At 46.8% G+C, this 13772-nt stretch overlaps 1 protein-coding gene across 2 annotated transcripts in view; it reads left to right on the top strand.

The window, feature by feature from the left end:
• The window catches only part of CDH23 (cadherin related 23), a 1769196-nt gene that overhangs the window by 1235533 nt on the left and 519891 nt on the right, over positions 1-13772 (top strand). For both annotated transcript variants that reach the window (XM_077454574.1, XM_077454575.1), the window contains exon 21: positions 9606-9713. In XM_077454574.1, the coding sequence (XP_077310700.1) occupies positions 9606-9713 (108 nt within the window). The remainder of the gene's footprint in view (positions 1-9605; positions 9714-13772) is intronic.

Below are 13772 nucleotides of genomic sequence, written 5' to 3'. Positions count from 1 at the left end.
TTGCTGTTATTATTAGTTCCACAAAGGTTCTTTTCAGGACTGGTATCAGTGGTACAGTAATAGGCTTGTACATGTATAATATTCTTTCTTCCAAATATAGAAAGGATATTATACTTGACTGCTGCCCTTCTGCTGCAGTCTGCTAAACATTCACAACTCACTTGTTCCACAAAAGTTCTTATAAGGACTGGTAACTTGGTATAGGGTGCTACGGTACATAGGCTTGAGTGCGGTACAGTCTGCTGTTCTGTAAGGACCGCTATCGGTCCACAATAGATAGGGTTGACGTGCACCACTGCTGACCGCTGCCCTATACTGCAGCAGTCCTTCAGCGGTATAGGGACTGACGTACAGTCTGCTAATCACTAACACACAACCTGCTTGTTCCACAAAAGTTCTTATAAGGACTGGTAACTTGGTATAGGGTGCTACGGTACATAGGCTTGAGTGCGGTACAGTCTGCTGTTCTGTAAGGACCGCTATCGGTCCACAATAGATAGGGTTGACGTGCACCACTGCTGACCGCTGCCCTATACTGCAGCAGTCCTTCAGCGGTATAGGGACTGACGTACAGTCTGCTAAACACTAATACACAACCTGCTTGGTCCACAAAAGTTCTTATAAGGACTGGTAACTTGGTATAGGGTGCTACGGTACATAGGCTTGAGTGCGGTACAGTCTGCTGTTCTGTAAGGACCGCTATCGGTCCACAATAGATAGGGTTGACGTGCACCACTGCTGACCGCTGCCCTATACTGCAGCAGTCCTTCAGCGGTATAGGGACTGACGTACAGTCTGCTAAACACTAATACACAACCTGCTTGGTCCACAAAAGTTCTTATAAGGACTGGTAACTTGGTATAGGGTGCTACGGTACATAGGCTTGAGTGCGGTACAGTCTGCTGTTCTGTAAGGACCGCTATCGGTCCACAATAGATAGGGTTGACGTGCACCACTGCTGACCGCTCACCTATACTGCAGCAGTCCTTCAGCGGTATAGGGACTGACGTACAGTCTGCTAATCACTAACACACAACCTGCTTGTTCCACAAAAGTTCTTATAAGGACTGGTAACTTGGTATAGGGTGCTACGGTACATAGGCTTGAGTGCGGTACAGTCTGCTGTTCTGTAAGGACCGCTATCGGTCCACAATAGATAGGGTTGACGTGCACCACTGCTGACCGCTGCCCTATACTGCAGCAGTCCTTCAGCGGTATAGGGACTGACGTACAGTCTGCTAATCACTAACACACAACCTGCTTGTTCCACAAAAGTTCTTATAAGGACTGGTAACTTGGTATAGGGTGCTACGGTACATAGGCTTGAGTGCGGTACAGTCTGCTGTTCTGTAAGGACCGCTATCGGTCCACAATAGATAGGGTTGACGTGCACCACTGCTGACCGCTGCCCTATACTGCAGCAGTCCTTCAGCGGTATAGGGACTGACGTACAGTCTGCTAAACACTAATACACAACCTGCTTGGTCCACAAAAGTTCTTATAAGGACTGGTAACTTGGTATAGGGTGCTACGGTACATAGGCTTGAGTGCGGTACAGTCTGCTGTTCTGTAAGGACCGCTATCGGTCCACAATAGATAGGGTTGACGTGCACCACTGCTGACCGCTCACCTATACTGCAGCAGTCCTTCAGCGGTATAGGGACTGACGTACAGTCTGCTAATCACTAACACACAACCTGCTTGTTCCACAAAAGTTCTTATAAGGACTGGTAACTTGGTATAGGGTGCTACGGTACATAGGCTTGAGTGCGGTACAGTCTGCTGTTCTGTAAGGACCGCTATCGGTCCACAATAGATAGGGTTGACGTGCACCACTGCTGACCGCTGCCCTATACTGCAGCAGTCCTTCAGCGGTATAGGGACTGACGTACAGTCTGCTAATCACTAACACACAACCTGCTTGTTCCACAAAAGTTCTTATAAGGACTGGTAACTTGGTATAGGGTGCTACGGTACATAGGCTTGAGTGCGGTACAGTCTGCTGTTCTGTAAGGACCGCTATCGGTCCACAATAGATAGGGTTGACGTGCACCACTGCTGACCGCTGCCCTATACTGCAGCAGTCCTTCAGCGGTATAGGGACTGACGTACAGTCTGCTAAACACTAATACACAACCTGCTTGGTCCACAAAAGTTCTTATAAGGACTGGTAACTTGGTATAGGGTGCTACGGTACATAGGCTTGAGTGCGGTACAGTCTGCTGTTCTGTAAGGACCGCTATCGGTCCACAATAGATAGGGTTGACGTGCACCACTGCTGACCGCTCACCTATACTGCAGCAGTCCTTCAGCGGTATAGGGACTGACGTACAGTCTGCTAATCACTAACACACAACCTGCTTGTTCCACAAAAGTTCTTATAAGGACTGGTAACTTGGTATAGGGTGCTACGGTACATAGGCTTGAGTGCGGTACAGTCTGCTGTTCTGTAAGGACCGCTATCGGTCCACAATAGATAGGGTTGACGTGCACCACTGCTGACCGCTGCCCTATACTGCAGCAGTCCTTCAGCGGTATAGGGACTGACGTACAGTCTGCTAATCACTAACACACAACCTGCTTGTTCCACAAAAGTTCTTATAAGGACTGGTAACTTGGTATAGGGTGCTACGGTACATAGGCTTGAGTGCGGTACAGTCTGCTGTTCTGTAAGGACCGCTATCGGTCCACAATAGATAGGGTTGACGTGCACCACTGCTGACCGCTGCCCTATACTGCAGCAGTCCTTCAGCGGTATAGGGACTGACGTACAGTCTGCTAAACACTAATACACAACCTGCTTGGTCCACAAAAGTTCTTATAAGGACTGGTAACTTGGTATAGGGTGCTACGGTACATAGGCTTGAGTGCGGTACAGTCTGCTGTTCTGTAAGGACCGCTATCGGTCCACAATAGATAGGGTTGACGTGCACCACTGCTGACCGCTCACCTATACTGCAGCAGTCCTTCAGCGGTATAGGGACTGACGTACAGTCTGCTAATCACTAACACACAACCTGCTTGTTCCACAAAAGTTCTTATAAGGACTGGTAACTTGGTATAGGGTGCTACGGTACATAGGCTTGAGTGCGGTACAGTCTGCTGTTCTGTAAGGACCGCTATCGGTCCACAATAGATAGGGTTGACGTGCACCACTGCTGACCGCTCACCTATACTGCAGCAGTCCTTCAGCGGTATAGGGACTGACGTACAGTCTGCTAATCACTAACACACAACCTGCTTGTTCCACAAAAGTTCTTATAAGGACTGGTAACTTGGTATAGGGTGCTACGGTACATAGGCTTGAGTGCGGTACAGTCTGCTGTTCTGTAAGGACCGCTATCGGTCCACAATAGATAGGGTTGACGTGCACCACTGCTGACCGCTGCCCTATACTGCAGCAGTCCTTCAGCGGTATAGGGACTGACGTACAGTCTGCTAAACACTAATACACAACCTGCTTGGTCCACAAAAGTTCTTATAAGGACTGGTAACTTGGTATAGGGTGCTACGGTACATAGGCTTGAGTGCGGTACAGTCTGCTGTTCTGTAAGGACCGCTATCGGTCCACAATAGATAGGGTTGACGTGCACCACTGCTGACCGCTGCCCTATACTGCAGCAGTCCTTCAGCGGTATAGGGACTGACGTACAGTCTGCTAAACACTAATACACAACCTGCTTGGTCCACAAAAGTTCTTATAAGGACTGGTAACTTGGTATAGGGTGCTACGGTACATAGGCTTGAGTGCGGTACAGTCTGCTGTTCTGTAAGGACCGCTATAGGTCCACAATAGATAGGGTTGACGTGCACCACTGCTGACCGCTCACCTATACTGCAGCAGTCCTTCAGCGGTATAGGGACTAAGAGTTTTGTCACAGGGTCATTTAAAAAATGACATGCAGAGGAAGAGGCAGGCCCTTCCGCAGGGGTGGTAGGGGTAGGGCAGGAGCAACAGGCTTGAGCCAAAGTGGGAAGTTGCAGAAGGTGCGTTCAATTACTTTAAAGGATGCACCAGACTTGGTTGAGTGGCTCGCTCAGCCTTACTCTTCTGCACCCTCCTCATCCTCTCGATCTGCACCCTCTTCTTCACTCTCTGCTATGTGCACCCCCAAAGACACTACCACCAACAACACGACCACCACCACCACCACCACATACCTTCCGCTTGAGTCACTGGAATTATTTTCCGATCCATATCAAGAGGACATTTCTGATGCGCAGCCACTCTTGGTATTGGATCAGGAAGAGGAGGTAGCAACAAGCGCTACTCAGCAGTCTGACGCCAGTACCCAGATCAGCCCAAGGAGGAGGTTGGTCCCCGGTGTTGCTGCCTACTCTACTTATAGCGGTGGGGAAGGTGACGTTGATGATGACGTGTCTAGTGATGTCACGTGGGTGCCCACAAGAGAGGAAGAGGAGGGGAGTTCAGAGGGAGATATGGACCAGCAGATAGGGAGGAGAAGCAGCAATGACTTACATTGCACAGCAGGGACAAAGCAGACTGCAAATGTATCAGGAGCGAGTCATCGACCATGTACGGTCACATCTGGCGCTCCCAGGACACCGGCACATGGCTCCGCAGTGTGGGCTTTTTTTAACGTGTCCGCTGCTGACAATAGCGTTGCCATCTGCAATCTTTGCAGTCAACGCGTTAGTCGCGGTAAGCCCAATACTCACCTAGGGACGACCGCCTTAAGAAGGCACATGAGCAGCCATCACCGAGCCCAGTGGGAGCAACGGAACACACAAAGCCACACTGCAGGCTCTCACCGTCCAGCCTCGTCTTCTACTTCTCCTTCTCCTCTCTCCTCACAATTGTCCTCCACTCCACCTTCCATCACGCCAAGCTCACATTTTTCTGCAAAAAGGCAGGCTTCCGTGGGCCTAATGTTTGAGCGTAAAAAAATGATGACGCCGGATAACCCTCTTGCCCAACGGTTGGCGGCTGGCTTGTCAGAACTCATAGCCCGCCAACTACTGCCATATAAACTGGTGGACTCGGAGGCCTTTCGCAAATTTGTGGCCATTGGAACACCACAATGGAAGGTCCCAGGAAGGAAGTATTTCTCAGAGAAGGGCATCCCAGAGCTATATGGCCATGTTCAGCGGCAAGTGAATGTATCTCTGGCACACAGTGTCGGTGCCAAGATACATCTGACCACAGACACGTGGTCTAGCAAACACGGGCAGGGAAGGTATATCAGTTTTACTGCCCACTGGGTGAACCTTCTGACGGCCGTCAAGCATGTAACCCGTGGCACCCGTGTAGATTTGGTTTTACCGCCACGGATTGCATGCAGGCCTGACTCTTCTTCTCCTCCTCCTACTCCATCCTCCTCCCTCTCCTCCTCAGCTGCCTCCTCCTTTTCCGCTGCTAGCGTCTCTTCCACTGCACCGCCCAAGCTCCCCAGAACCTATTCCACATGCCAGGTGAGACGTTGCCATGCCGTGCTGCGTCTGTTGTGCCTGGAAGCAAAGAGCCACACTGGCCCGGCACTCCTTTCAGCTTTGCGTTCACAGGCAGATGAGTGGCTAACACCGCTCAATTTGACAGTTGGTAAAGTGGTGTGTGACAACGGTGCCAATCTGCTTAGCGCATTGAAACAGGGCAAAATCACGCACGTGCCGTGCATGGCACACGTCTTAAACTTGGTCGTGCAGCGATTCCTTGTCAAATACCCTGGGGTCCAGGACATCTTGCGGCAGGCAAGGAAAATCTCGGCCCATTTCAGAAGATCTTACACGGCCATGGCTCGCCTTGCTGACATTCAGCGGCGACACCATCTGCCGGTCAGACGTCTTATTTGCGATTGCCCGACGCGATGGAACTCAACCTTCTATATGCTTGATAGGCTGCTCCAGCAGAAACGTGCAGTTAACGTCTACCTGTATGAACTCTGCGAAAGAAACGGTTCTGGGGAGCTGGGTTTTTTTTCACCGCGCCAGTGGCTGCTCATGCGCGACACATGCAGACTTCTGCGGCCATTTGAGGAGATCACCAAACTGGTCAGTCGCAGCCATGGCGCCATCAGTGACATGGTACCTTATGCCTTCTTTCTGGAGCGTGCATTGCGTCGTGTCATTGATCAGGCTGTGGAGGAGCAGGAGCGGGAAGATGAGGAAGTCGCAATGCTGGATGAATTCCCAGGGGGGGCTACTCTATCTGAGACAAGTCAACAACAGGAGTCTGATGAGGAGTCAGAGGAGGATGGTGCCGGGGCGGATGAGCAGGAGCAAGAAGAGCATGCTTTAAACCTTTCTGGGATCCCTGTTGTGCGAGGATGGGGAGAGGAGAATGAAGAGGACGACATTATCCTGGATGATGAGCAGGAGCCAGGCCACCACACCGCTTCCACTTTAGTGCAAATGGGGGCCTTCATGCTCCAGTGTTTTAATAGGGACCCCCGTATAAAAAGCATGAGGGTCAAGGACCAGTACTGGGTGGCAACGTACTTAGACCCCCGGTACAAACACAAAATGGCGGAAATGTTACCGCCGTCGCAGAGGGCTGTCAGAATGCAGCACTTCCAGGCCTTGCTTCGAGAAATGCTGCATTCTGCTTTTGCGTGCGCTGGCAGAGGAGCAATTCCCACTCCCAGAGAAGGATTTGCGGGTACCAATCCAACAGCGCCTGCAAGAAGAGGCCGGTTTGAAGATGTGTTGGTGACTTCGGATATGAGGTCATTCTTTCAGCCGACCCATCGACAGGTGTCATCCGGATCCAGCATCAGGGAACGCCTAGACCGTCAGGTGTCCGACTACATTGGGTTAACGGCCGATGTGGACGCTCTGAGGAGTGATGAACCCCTAGACTACTGGGTGGGCAGGCTTGACCTCTGGCCAGAGCTTGCCCAATTTGCAATCGAACTGTTGGCTTGCCCCTCATCCAGTGTCCTGTCCGAAAGGACGTTCAGCGCAGCAGGGGGGATTGTGACCGATAAGCGTACTCGCCTAGCTCACCACAGTGTTAACTACCTCACATTTCTAAAAATGAATGAGGCATGGATCTCGGAGGAATTCAACACATGTGATCAGTAGACCATGTATATGTCTATAAACAATTTTTGGAATCAAGCACACAGACCTTCTTAATTCATTTGGCTCACTTCCCTGACCCAAAAAAGCACACCGTACTATATGCCCCTACCCTCCTCTTTGAAGAGGTTGAGCGGTGTCATATTTCTACTGGGGCTGCTTATTATGAGGGGTTCCCACCATCCCTGTGCTGTGCTGACTTCCTCCTGGGTGTTCTTATTATGAGGGGCTCCCACCATCCCTGTGCTGTGCTGACTTCCTCCTGGGGGTTCTTATTATGAGGGGATCACACCATCCCTGTGCTGTGCTGACTTCCTCCTGGGGCTGCTTACGGTGCTGCTGTCAGCGCTGTATGTCACGGAGCTGCTGTCAGCGCTGTATGTCACGGAGCTGCTGTCAGCGCTGTATGTCACGGAGCTGCTGTCAGCGCTGTATGTCACGGAGCTGCTGTCAGCGCTGTATGTCACGGAGCTGCTGTCAGCGCTGTATGTCACGGAGCTGCTGTCAGCGCTGTATGTCACGGAGCTGCTGTCAGCGCTGTATGTCACGGAGCTGCTGTCAGCGCTGTATGTCACGGAGCTGCTGTCAGCGCTGTATGTCACGGAGCTGCTGTCAGCGCTGTATGTCACGGAGCTGCTGTCAGCGCTGTATGTCACGGTGCTGCTGTCAGCGCTGTATGTCACGGAGCTGCTGTCAGCGCTGTATGTCACGGAGCTGCTGTCAGTGCTGTATGTCACGGAGCTGCTGTCAGCGCTGTATGTCACGGAGCTGCTGTCAGCGCTGTATGTCACGGAGCTGCTGTCAGCGCTGTATGTCACGGTGCTGCTGTCAGCGCTGTATGTCACGGAGCTGCTGTCAGCGCTGTATGTCACGGAGCTGCTGTCAGCGCTGTATGTCACGGAGCTGCTGTCAGCGCTGTATGTCACGGAGCTGCTGTCAGCGCTGTATGTCACGGAGCTGCTGTCAGCGCTGTATGTCACGGTGCTGATGTCAGTGCTCTGTATTACGGTGCTGCTGTCAGTGCTCTGTATCTCCTGCACCCTCTTGTTTGCCTACCCTGGTCCCTGACCTTCCCTCTCCTCCATTGCCTTCATTAGCTCCATAGTCCTGAATTGTCAGAACAATTTCCCAAATAAAAAAAAAAATGCTTGTAGTTATCGATCCCAAATTCACCTCATACATGTATTATGCTATTGTCCAGGTGGTGGGACTACGTGCTACCCCCTAATAATTACCCCGTGGCCGCAAATTCGACCTAAAGGTTTGCGAAATTCGCCTCCCATTGAAGTCAATGGAGCCCGCGGCGAACGGTCGTTTTCGCGAACGTTTGTGTCCGTTCGCGTTTCGCGTTCGCGAAACGTCCCGTCGGAAGTTCGTCCATCACTAGTTATGGGTTACCCAATCTCCTGCTAAAGTTAGTTCTCTTAATGCTTGATATCCAGTGTTGATGGATTGATTTGGCTGCACAACAAAAGTCATACAGATAATATCGCTATATTGGTGATATATTTATCATGTAGCCAGAAAGTGAAGAAAATCTAAAACAACGTTACTTCTTTTTATTATTGGTCAATACATTTCACCCATTAATCAATGTAAGCACACACGTCAATTTCCTAGACTCAACAGTTTACATCAGAGATGAAAAGGTACACACCATAATATACAGGAAACCCACTGATAGATACAACTATCTCCACACTTCCAGCTTAAAATCACAAATAGAGGAACTGATCTCCGCAACAACAAAATGCTGAAAACTGTGCAGCCAAATCAATCTTTCAAAAAGTGTCACACAAAGAAAAGGGATCTTCAAAACGAATTGGTTTCTATGCAGCCCTACATCAGATTTTGAACTCTCAAGTTTTAGTAAATCAATCCCATGCCTCTCATGTTTCCAGAATTATTTATAATCATTTTCAATGTGCCTTTGAACTTGTTAGAAAAGTTGACTAGCCAATTCTCTAGCACAACCTTTTCCTTCCTTGTATCTTTATAGCCCTCTCCTCTTCTGGGTGTGTCTAATTGCTATCAGAGCAGTCAGTTCCTCCACTCTTGCCTTCAACTCCCTACATAACCTTTTATATAGTTCCAGGGGGAGAATTAAAAAGGGATACTATAGAGCAGTGATGGCAAACCTTGGCACTCCAGATGTTTTGGAACTACATTTCCCATGATGCTCTGGCACTCTGCAGTGTAGTTGAGCATCATGGGAAATGTAGTTCCAAAACATCTGGGGTGCCAAGGTTCGCCATCACTGCTATAGAGTGTCACTTGAGTGGTAGCTCTGATTCCACTGGGGCTGCTATCCAAGATAGCTGCACCCAGTAGCAGTCTCTGGGCTTTTAGATGTCTATACAAGGCATGATTTTACAGATGGATAGCATGCAGATTTTACAATAAATGTGCATGTAAGCTAATAGTTTAGCAACAGGGTCGCTTTTGTTTTTTTAATGAAAAATATTTTTAATATCTGCAGTATCTATAGATAATATCAATAATTTCACATTGCCGTATTATAGAATATACAATACATTGTAAAGGCTAACCCCACTTTTTATTTTTAGGTAAATATCACTTTGTTGGATATAAATGACAATGCTCCTCAATGGAAGGATGAACCTTACCTTATTAACCTGGTAGAAATGACACCACCTGATTCAGATGTCACTACGGTATTGTGGACTGTTTTATTTATCCATCTTATATGTTTTCTGTATTTCCTTATTTCTTGACATTGTAGATTTTATTTCTTCTTTGCATCATTGTTTAACAGTTTTGTGTAGCAACATTTATTTTATTTCAAGTGACATACATGAATCATTTAAATTGCAAATGTGTTTTAGTGGCAGCAATCTTTAAATTCCTAAAGACAACTGGACTCACTAAGGAGGGTGTTCTGTACTCATACCAAAAAGTAAATTATGCCAGTAGTGCATAATACAAGTAAAGTTACTTTTTTACTCAAACTTATATCTTTTGATTCTATTAGGGATGTTTAACAAAAATATAAAATTTTCAGTGACGTGCTTAATAGATGACCTTCACAATATACTGCTAATTTCTTAATGCCGCAGAGGCATAGAAAAAGAGGTCCAAACTCCCCACCACAGTGTCCATGGTGCAGCAGCTATTGCTGACAGTTTCAGGGCACCCAAAGCTCCTGCTGCCTGTCATATCCAAAGCAAGGGAGGCTGTTCTTATCTCCTCGGTGATATGACCCCACTGAGTAAGGACCTCCCTTAACCCTGAACTGCTTGGTCTGGTGAGTGGGTTTCATGGGCGGGGGGGGGGGGGGGGGGGTGGTCAGACATAGAATTTTCTCCTGATTGACAAGGTTGGCAGTTGTGCTTTATAATCTTTTTTTAGGATACAGAATTCTTTGGATTACAGGAATGGGTTTTAGCAATTCAGCTACATCAATGCAACAATGAAGGGGCTTCAATGCAGTATAAGCCATCTAAACTTGGAAACATTTTAATTAGCCATAGATAGATGCTTCTTTGCTTTGATCAGACAGATGGCTGATCAAAGGAAACAGAACAGATTTCTCCATCCGCACATTTGAGGTGGATGAAGGAATCCCCCCACTGTACTCTGACAGCAGGACTCCTCTGCTGTCAAAATACACTGATCAGCACTGCAGCCACCAATCAAAAGAAAATATACCAACATTTCCACTCAAGAGAAGTTGATCATTAAATTGACTCCTTTCAAACAGGAACGGTAATGGATGGATTGAAATGTGTCTGATCCCTGCTGACTAGATCCAATTATGGCTAGCTGTTGTCTTATAAAATAACTTTTATTGGCTGTTGCTCTAATTTTGTAAAATGTGTGTTTACTTTGATTTATAATGGGTTTATGTTATATAAGTTTATTAATGTAAAACAGATAGTTGTTTACTTTGAGTTGCATAAGAGTGTAACATCATCATCAGTACATCATGGTCTCTCCTGTATTTGGATTTTCACTCTTGGTCCAGTGTTCTGCACTTGGTATTTGGTTCTTGTCACCTTGAGAAATGGGGTCTGTTTCTCCTCAAAACGCTGGGGTCCACTGGTGTAGCTGCATCAGGAGTAAAGGGGTTACTTGGCATCCTGTATCATGTTGGTTTCAACGATTTTTTAATAGTGTCATTGTTTATCATTGTTCTCAACTTTTCTGGGTTCAGAGGCATGTAAAGAATTTCACTGAACACAGTCTCTGTCATCAAAGCACCCCAACACTAGAAACATACTTCTACATACTATGCACAACCAGAAGATTACATTCACCTTTCTCCTTTACAACTGACTACCGTTGTTTTTAACTTGGTACTTGCAAACTGATTCTTACCTTTCTCTGTCTGTTCCCTATTTTACATCACATGTCCCTTAATATCAAGGCTTGTTGCCTTAAAACACTTTACACATAAGCAAAATTACTAACATATATATATATATAATTTCACTTTTTGAGTTGTAATGTATCTAAAAGGGTAAGATGAAACATGTCACAAACTTCACCAAAGAAATGTTTTATTTTGCATTTTACTTTGCTTTTTGCTGAATTCTAATACTGTCTTTCAAGGACCTCTCAGAGAAAGAATTGATTTACCACCCTTCAATGAGTAATGAAAAGTAACACAGAATAATTCTCATTCCCTTCAAAAGATGACAAATTACATAAAATGGAAGACAGTGCATATGATCATGTCTAATGTCTAGTAAAATCTGTGTATAGCAGACCAGAAAATGCTACCAATAAATTACATTCTAGGCCTTTATGGAATAAAAATAATGGATATGTATACCTGTCTAGGGGATTTAAATTAATTAGGTAGTAAAACTTATCTTGAAAGTTTATATACCCTTTATCCTAGTTGCTATTTAATCTGACACCTAGGGAGGACATATATACATGCTGTTAGTGAGCCTAAATTACAAGGTTTTAGCTCTAGCTATAGTAGACTGTGTGAGTGCTGTGGGGCTCAGAGTGAATGCAAATACAATTTATTTAAGCCATATATTGTCTTTGAATAGTACATTTCTTAGTTGTTTGACTGCTTTCTTAAAGGTTCTATTATGTATTTGCTTTGAAGCACTTCCATATACATGTAGTGTTACCCCCGTAGGAGCCGCTGGATAGGAGAGATCATCTGTTCTTTTACCTAAACCTTCTCAAGAACCTCAGCCAATCTGACGCATCAGGTTGAGTGTACAAACATACAATATCACAGGAAATCATTGAAAGTAATACTTAGTAGTACTATATGAAAGAAATCATTAAACCAGGTAGTAAAGGCAACCTTAACATATTGTCACCCAATACAGTTCATAACGAGGCAAGCAGAAAATGGATTAACAATAGTAATAACACAGTTTAGCATACAAAATTATTAACAGTAAGTACTAGGCATAAGGTGACATTTGGCACCCAGATCAGCATAAACAGTTATAAGGCCACCTCAAGAGTGGCAGTGAGCAGTAGTAAAGTTTAAACTACCGAGTACTGGAACTATACTACTGGAGCAGATTTATGAAAGTGATGTTAGTTCTAGAACGACTGGGTATGCATTGTCCAAAATAAAGGGCGGATGGTAGCAAAGGGGACTTGCAGAATAATTTTTTACGGGATGAGTAGTCTTTTGAGCTGTAATGCCGACTATCGTTGAGGCCCTTAAAAGAGGTTTGGTGTATTTAACAACATTGGTCTCCCCAAAAAGCCTCTGGTAGTCAGCAGTGGGATTTGGGCAGTGCTACGCTGCTCCCCGGGTGTCCTCACTCCCATTTTCAGACTCGGATCTCAGCTGGTATGGTCTGGCAAGGGAATATCTATACCCCCTCTGTGCCAAGAGGAAGATTTTTTCCAGGCAGTTTAATAAAAATAATCTCTCCACTCCTTCTACTACACAGTATCTGTTTGGATCTGTAGTGTCTGTACTTTGCCTTGTAGTTCTTCCCAAATGCCTCATAAGAATATTCACAGTTTTCTTATATTAAAGTGGAGGGCCACCCTGAAAAACAAAAGTACATTAAAAATTAGCAAAAAATTAGAAAAAATAAAAATGAAAAAAAATTTTTTTTTAAACTTACCAGAAATGCCTGTTGCTAGGCATATCGTCTTAATCTGCCTCTTCCTCCTCCGCGGTGATGTTCTGTCTTCTCTCCTCTGTGCGGCGTCTTTCTTCACAAAGCGCTGCGCGACTCGCGCATGCGCAGTAGGAAACGGGCAGTAAAGCCGCAAGGCTCCACTGCCTGTTTCCCTTAGTTGAATTGGCTGAGGGACGGGTCAGCCTCGGGCGGCCGACATCGCGGGCGCCCTGGACTGGTAAGTCTGCTTATTAAAAGTCAGCAGCTACAGTGTTTGCAGCTGCTGACTTTAAATTTTTTTTTTTTAAAGCTGGCCCTCCTCTTTAACCACTTGGGTACCGCGCTATTGCCGAATGACGGCATTAGCGCGGACCTAGATTGCCGGGACTACGTCTATTGACGTCGTCCCGGTTACGAGCGGCCTGCGCGCCCCCTGTGATCGGCGAGTCCGTGAGACTCGCCTGATCACCGATCCGTGTAAGGGGTCGATCCCGACCCCTTATCACGTGATCAGCTGTCAGCCAATGACAGCTGATCATGTGATAGAACGGAGCCGGTAATCGGCTATTATTCCTCCTCGCGCTGACAGCGCGAGGAGAAAAAAAAAAAGCCGATCACCGGCGGCCGTGATCGGGACATCAGTCCCGATCACGGCCAGCA

The sequence above is a fragment of the Lithobates pipiens genome, unplaced genomic scaffold (genome assembly GCF_037356315.1).
Source record: "Lithobates pipiens isolate NorthernLeopardFrog02 unplaced genomic scaffold, aLitPip1_a1.2 Scaffold_25, whole genome shotgun sequence".
NCBI lineage: Eukaryota > Metazoa > Chordata > Amphibia > Anura > Ranidae > Lithobates > Lithobates pipiens.
This window is presented reverse-complemented; position numbering and strand designations above follow the sequence as displayed.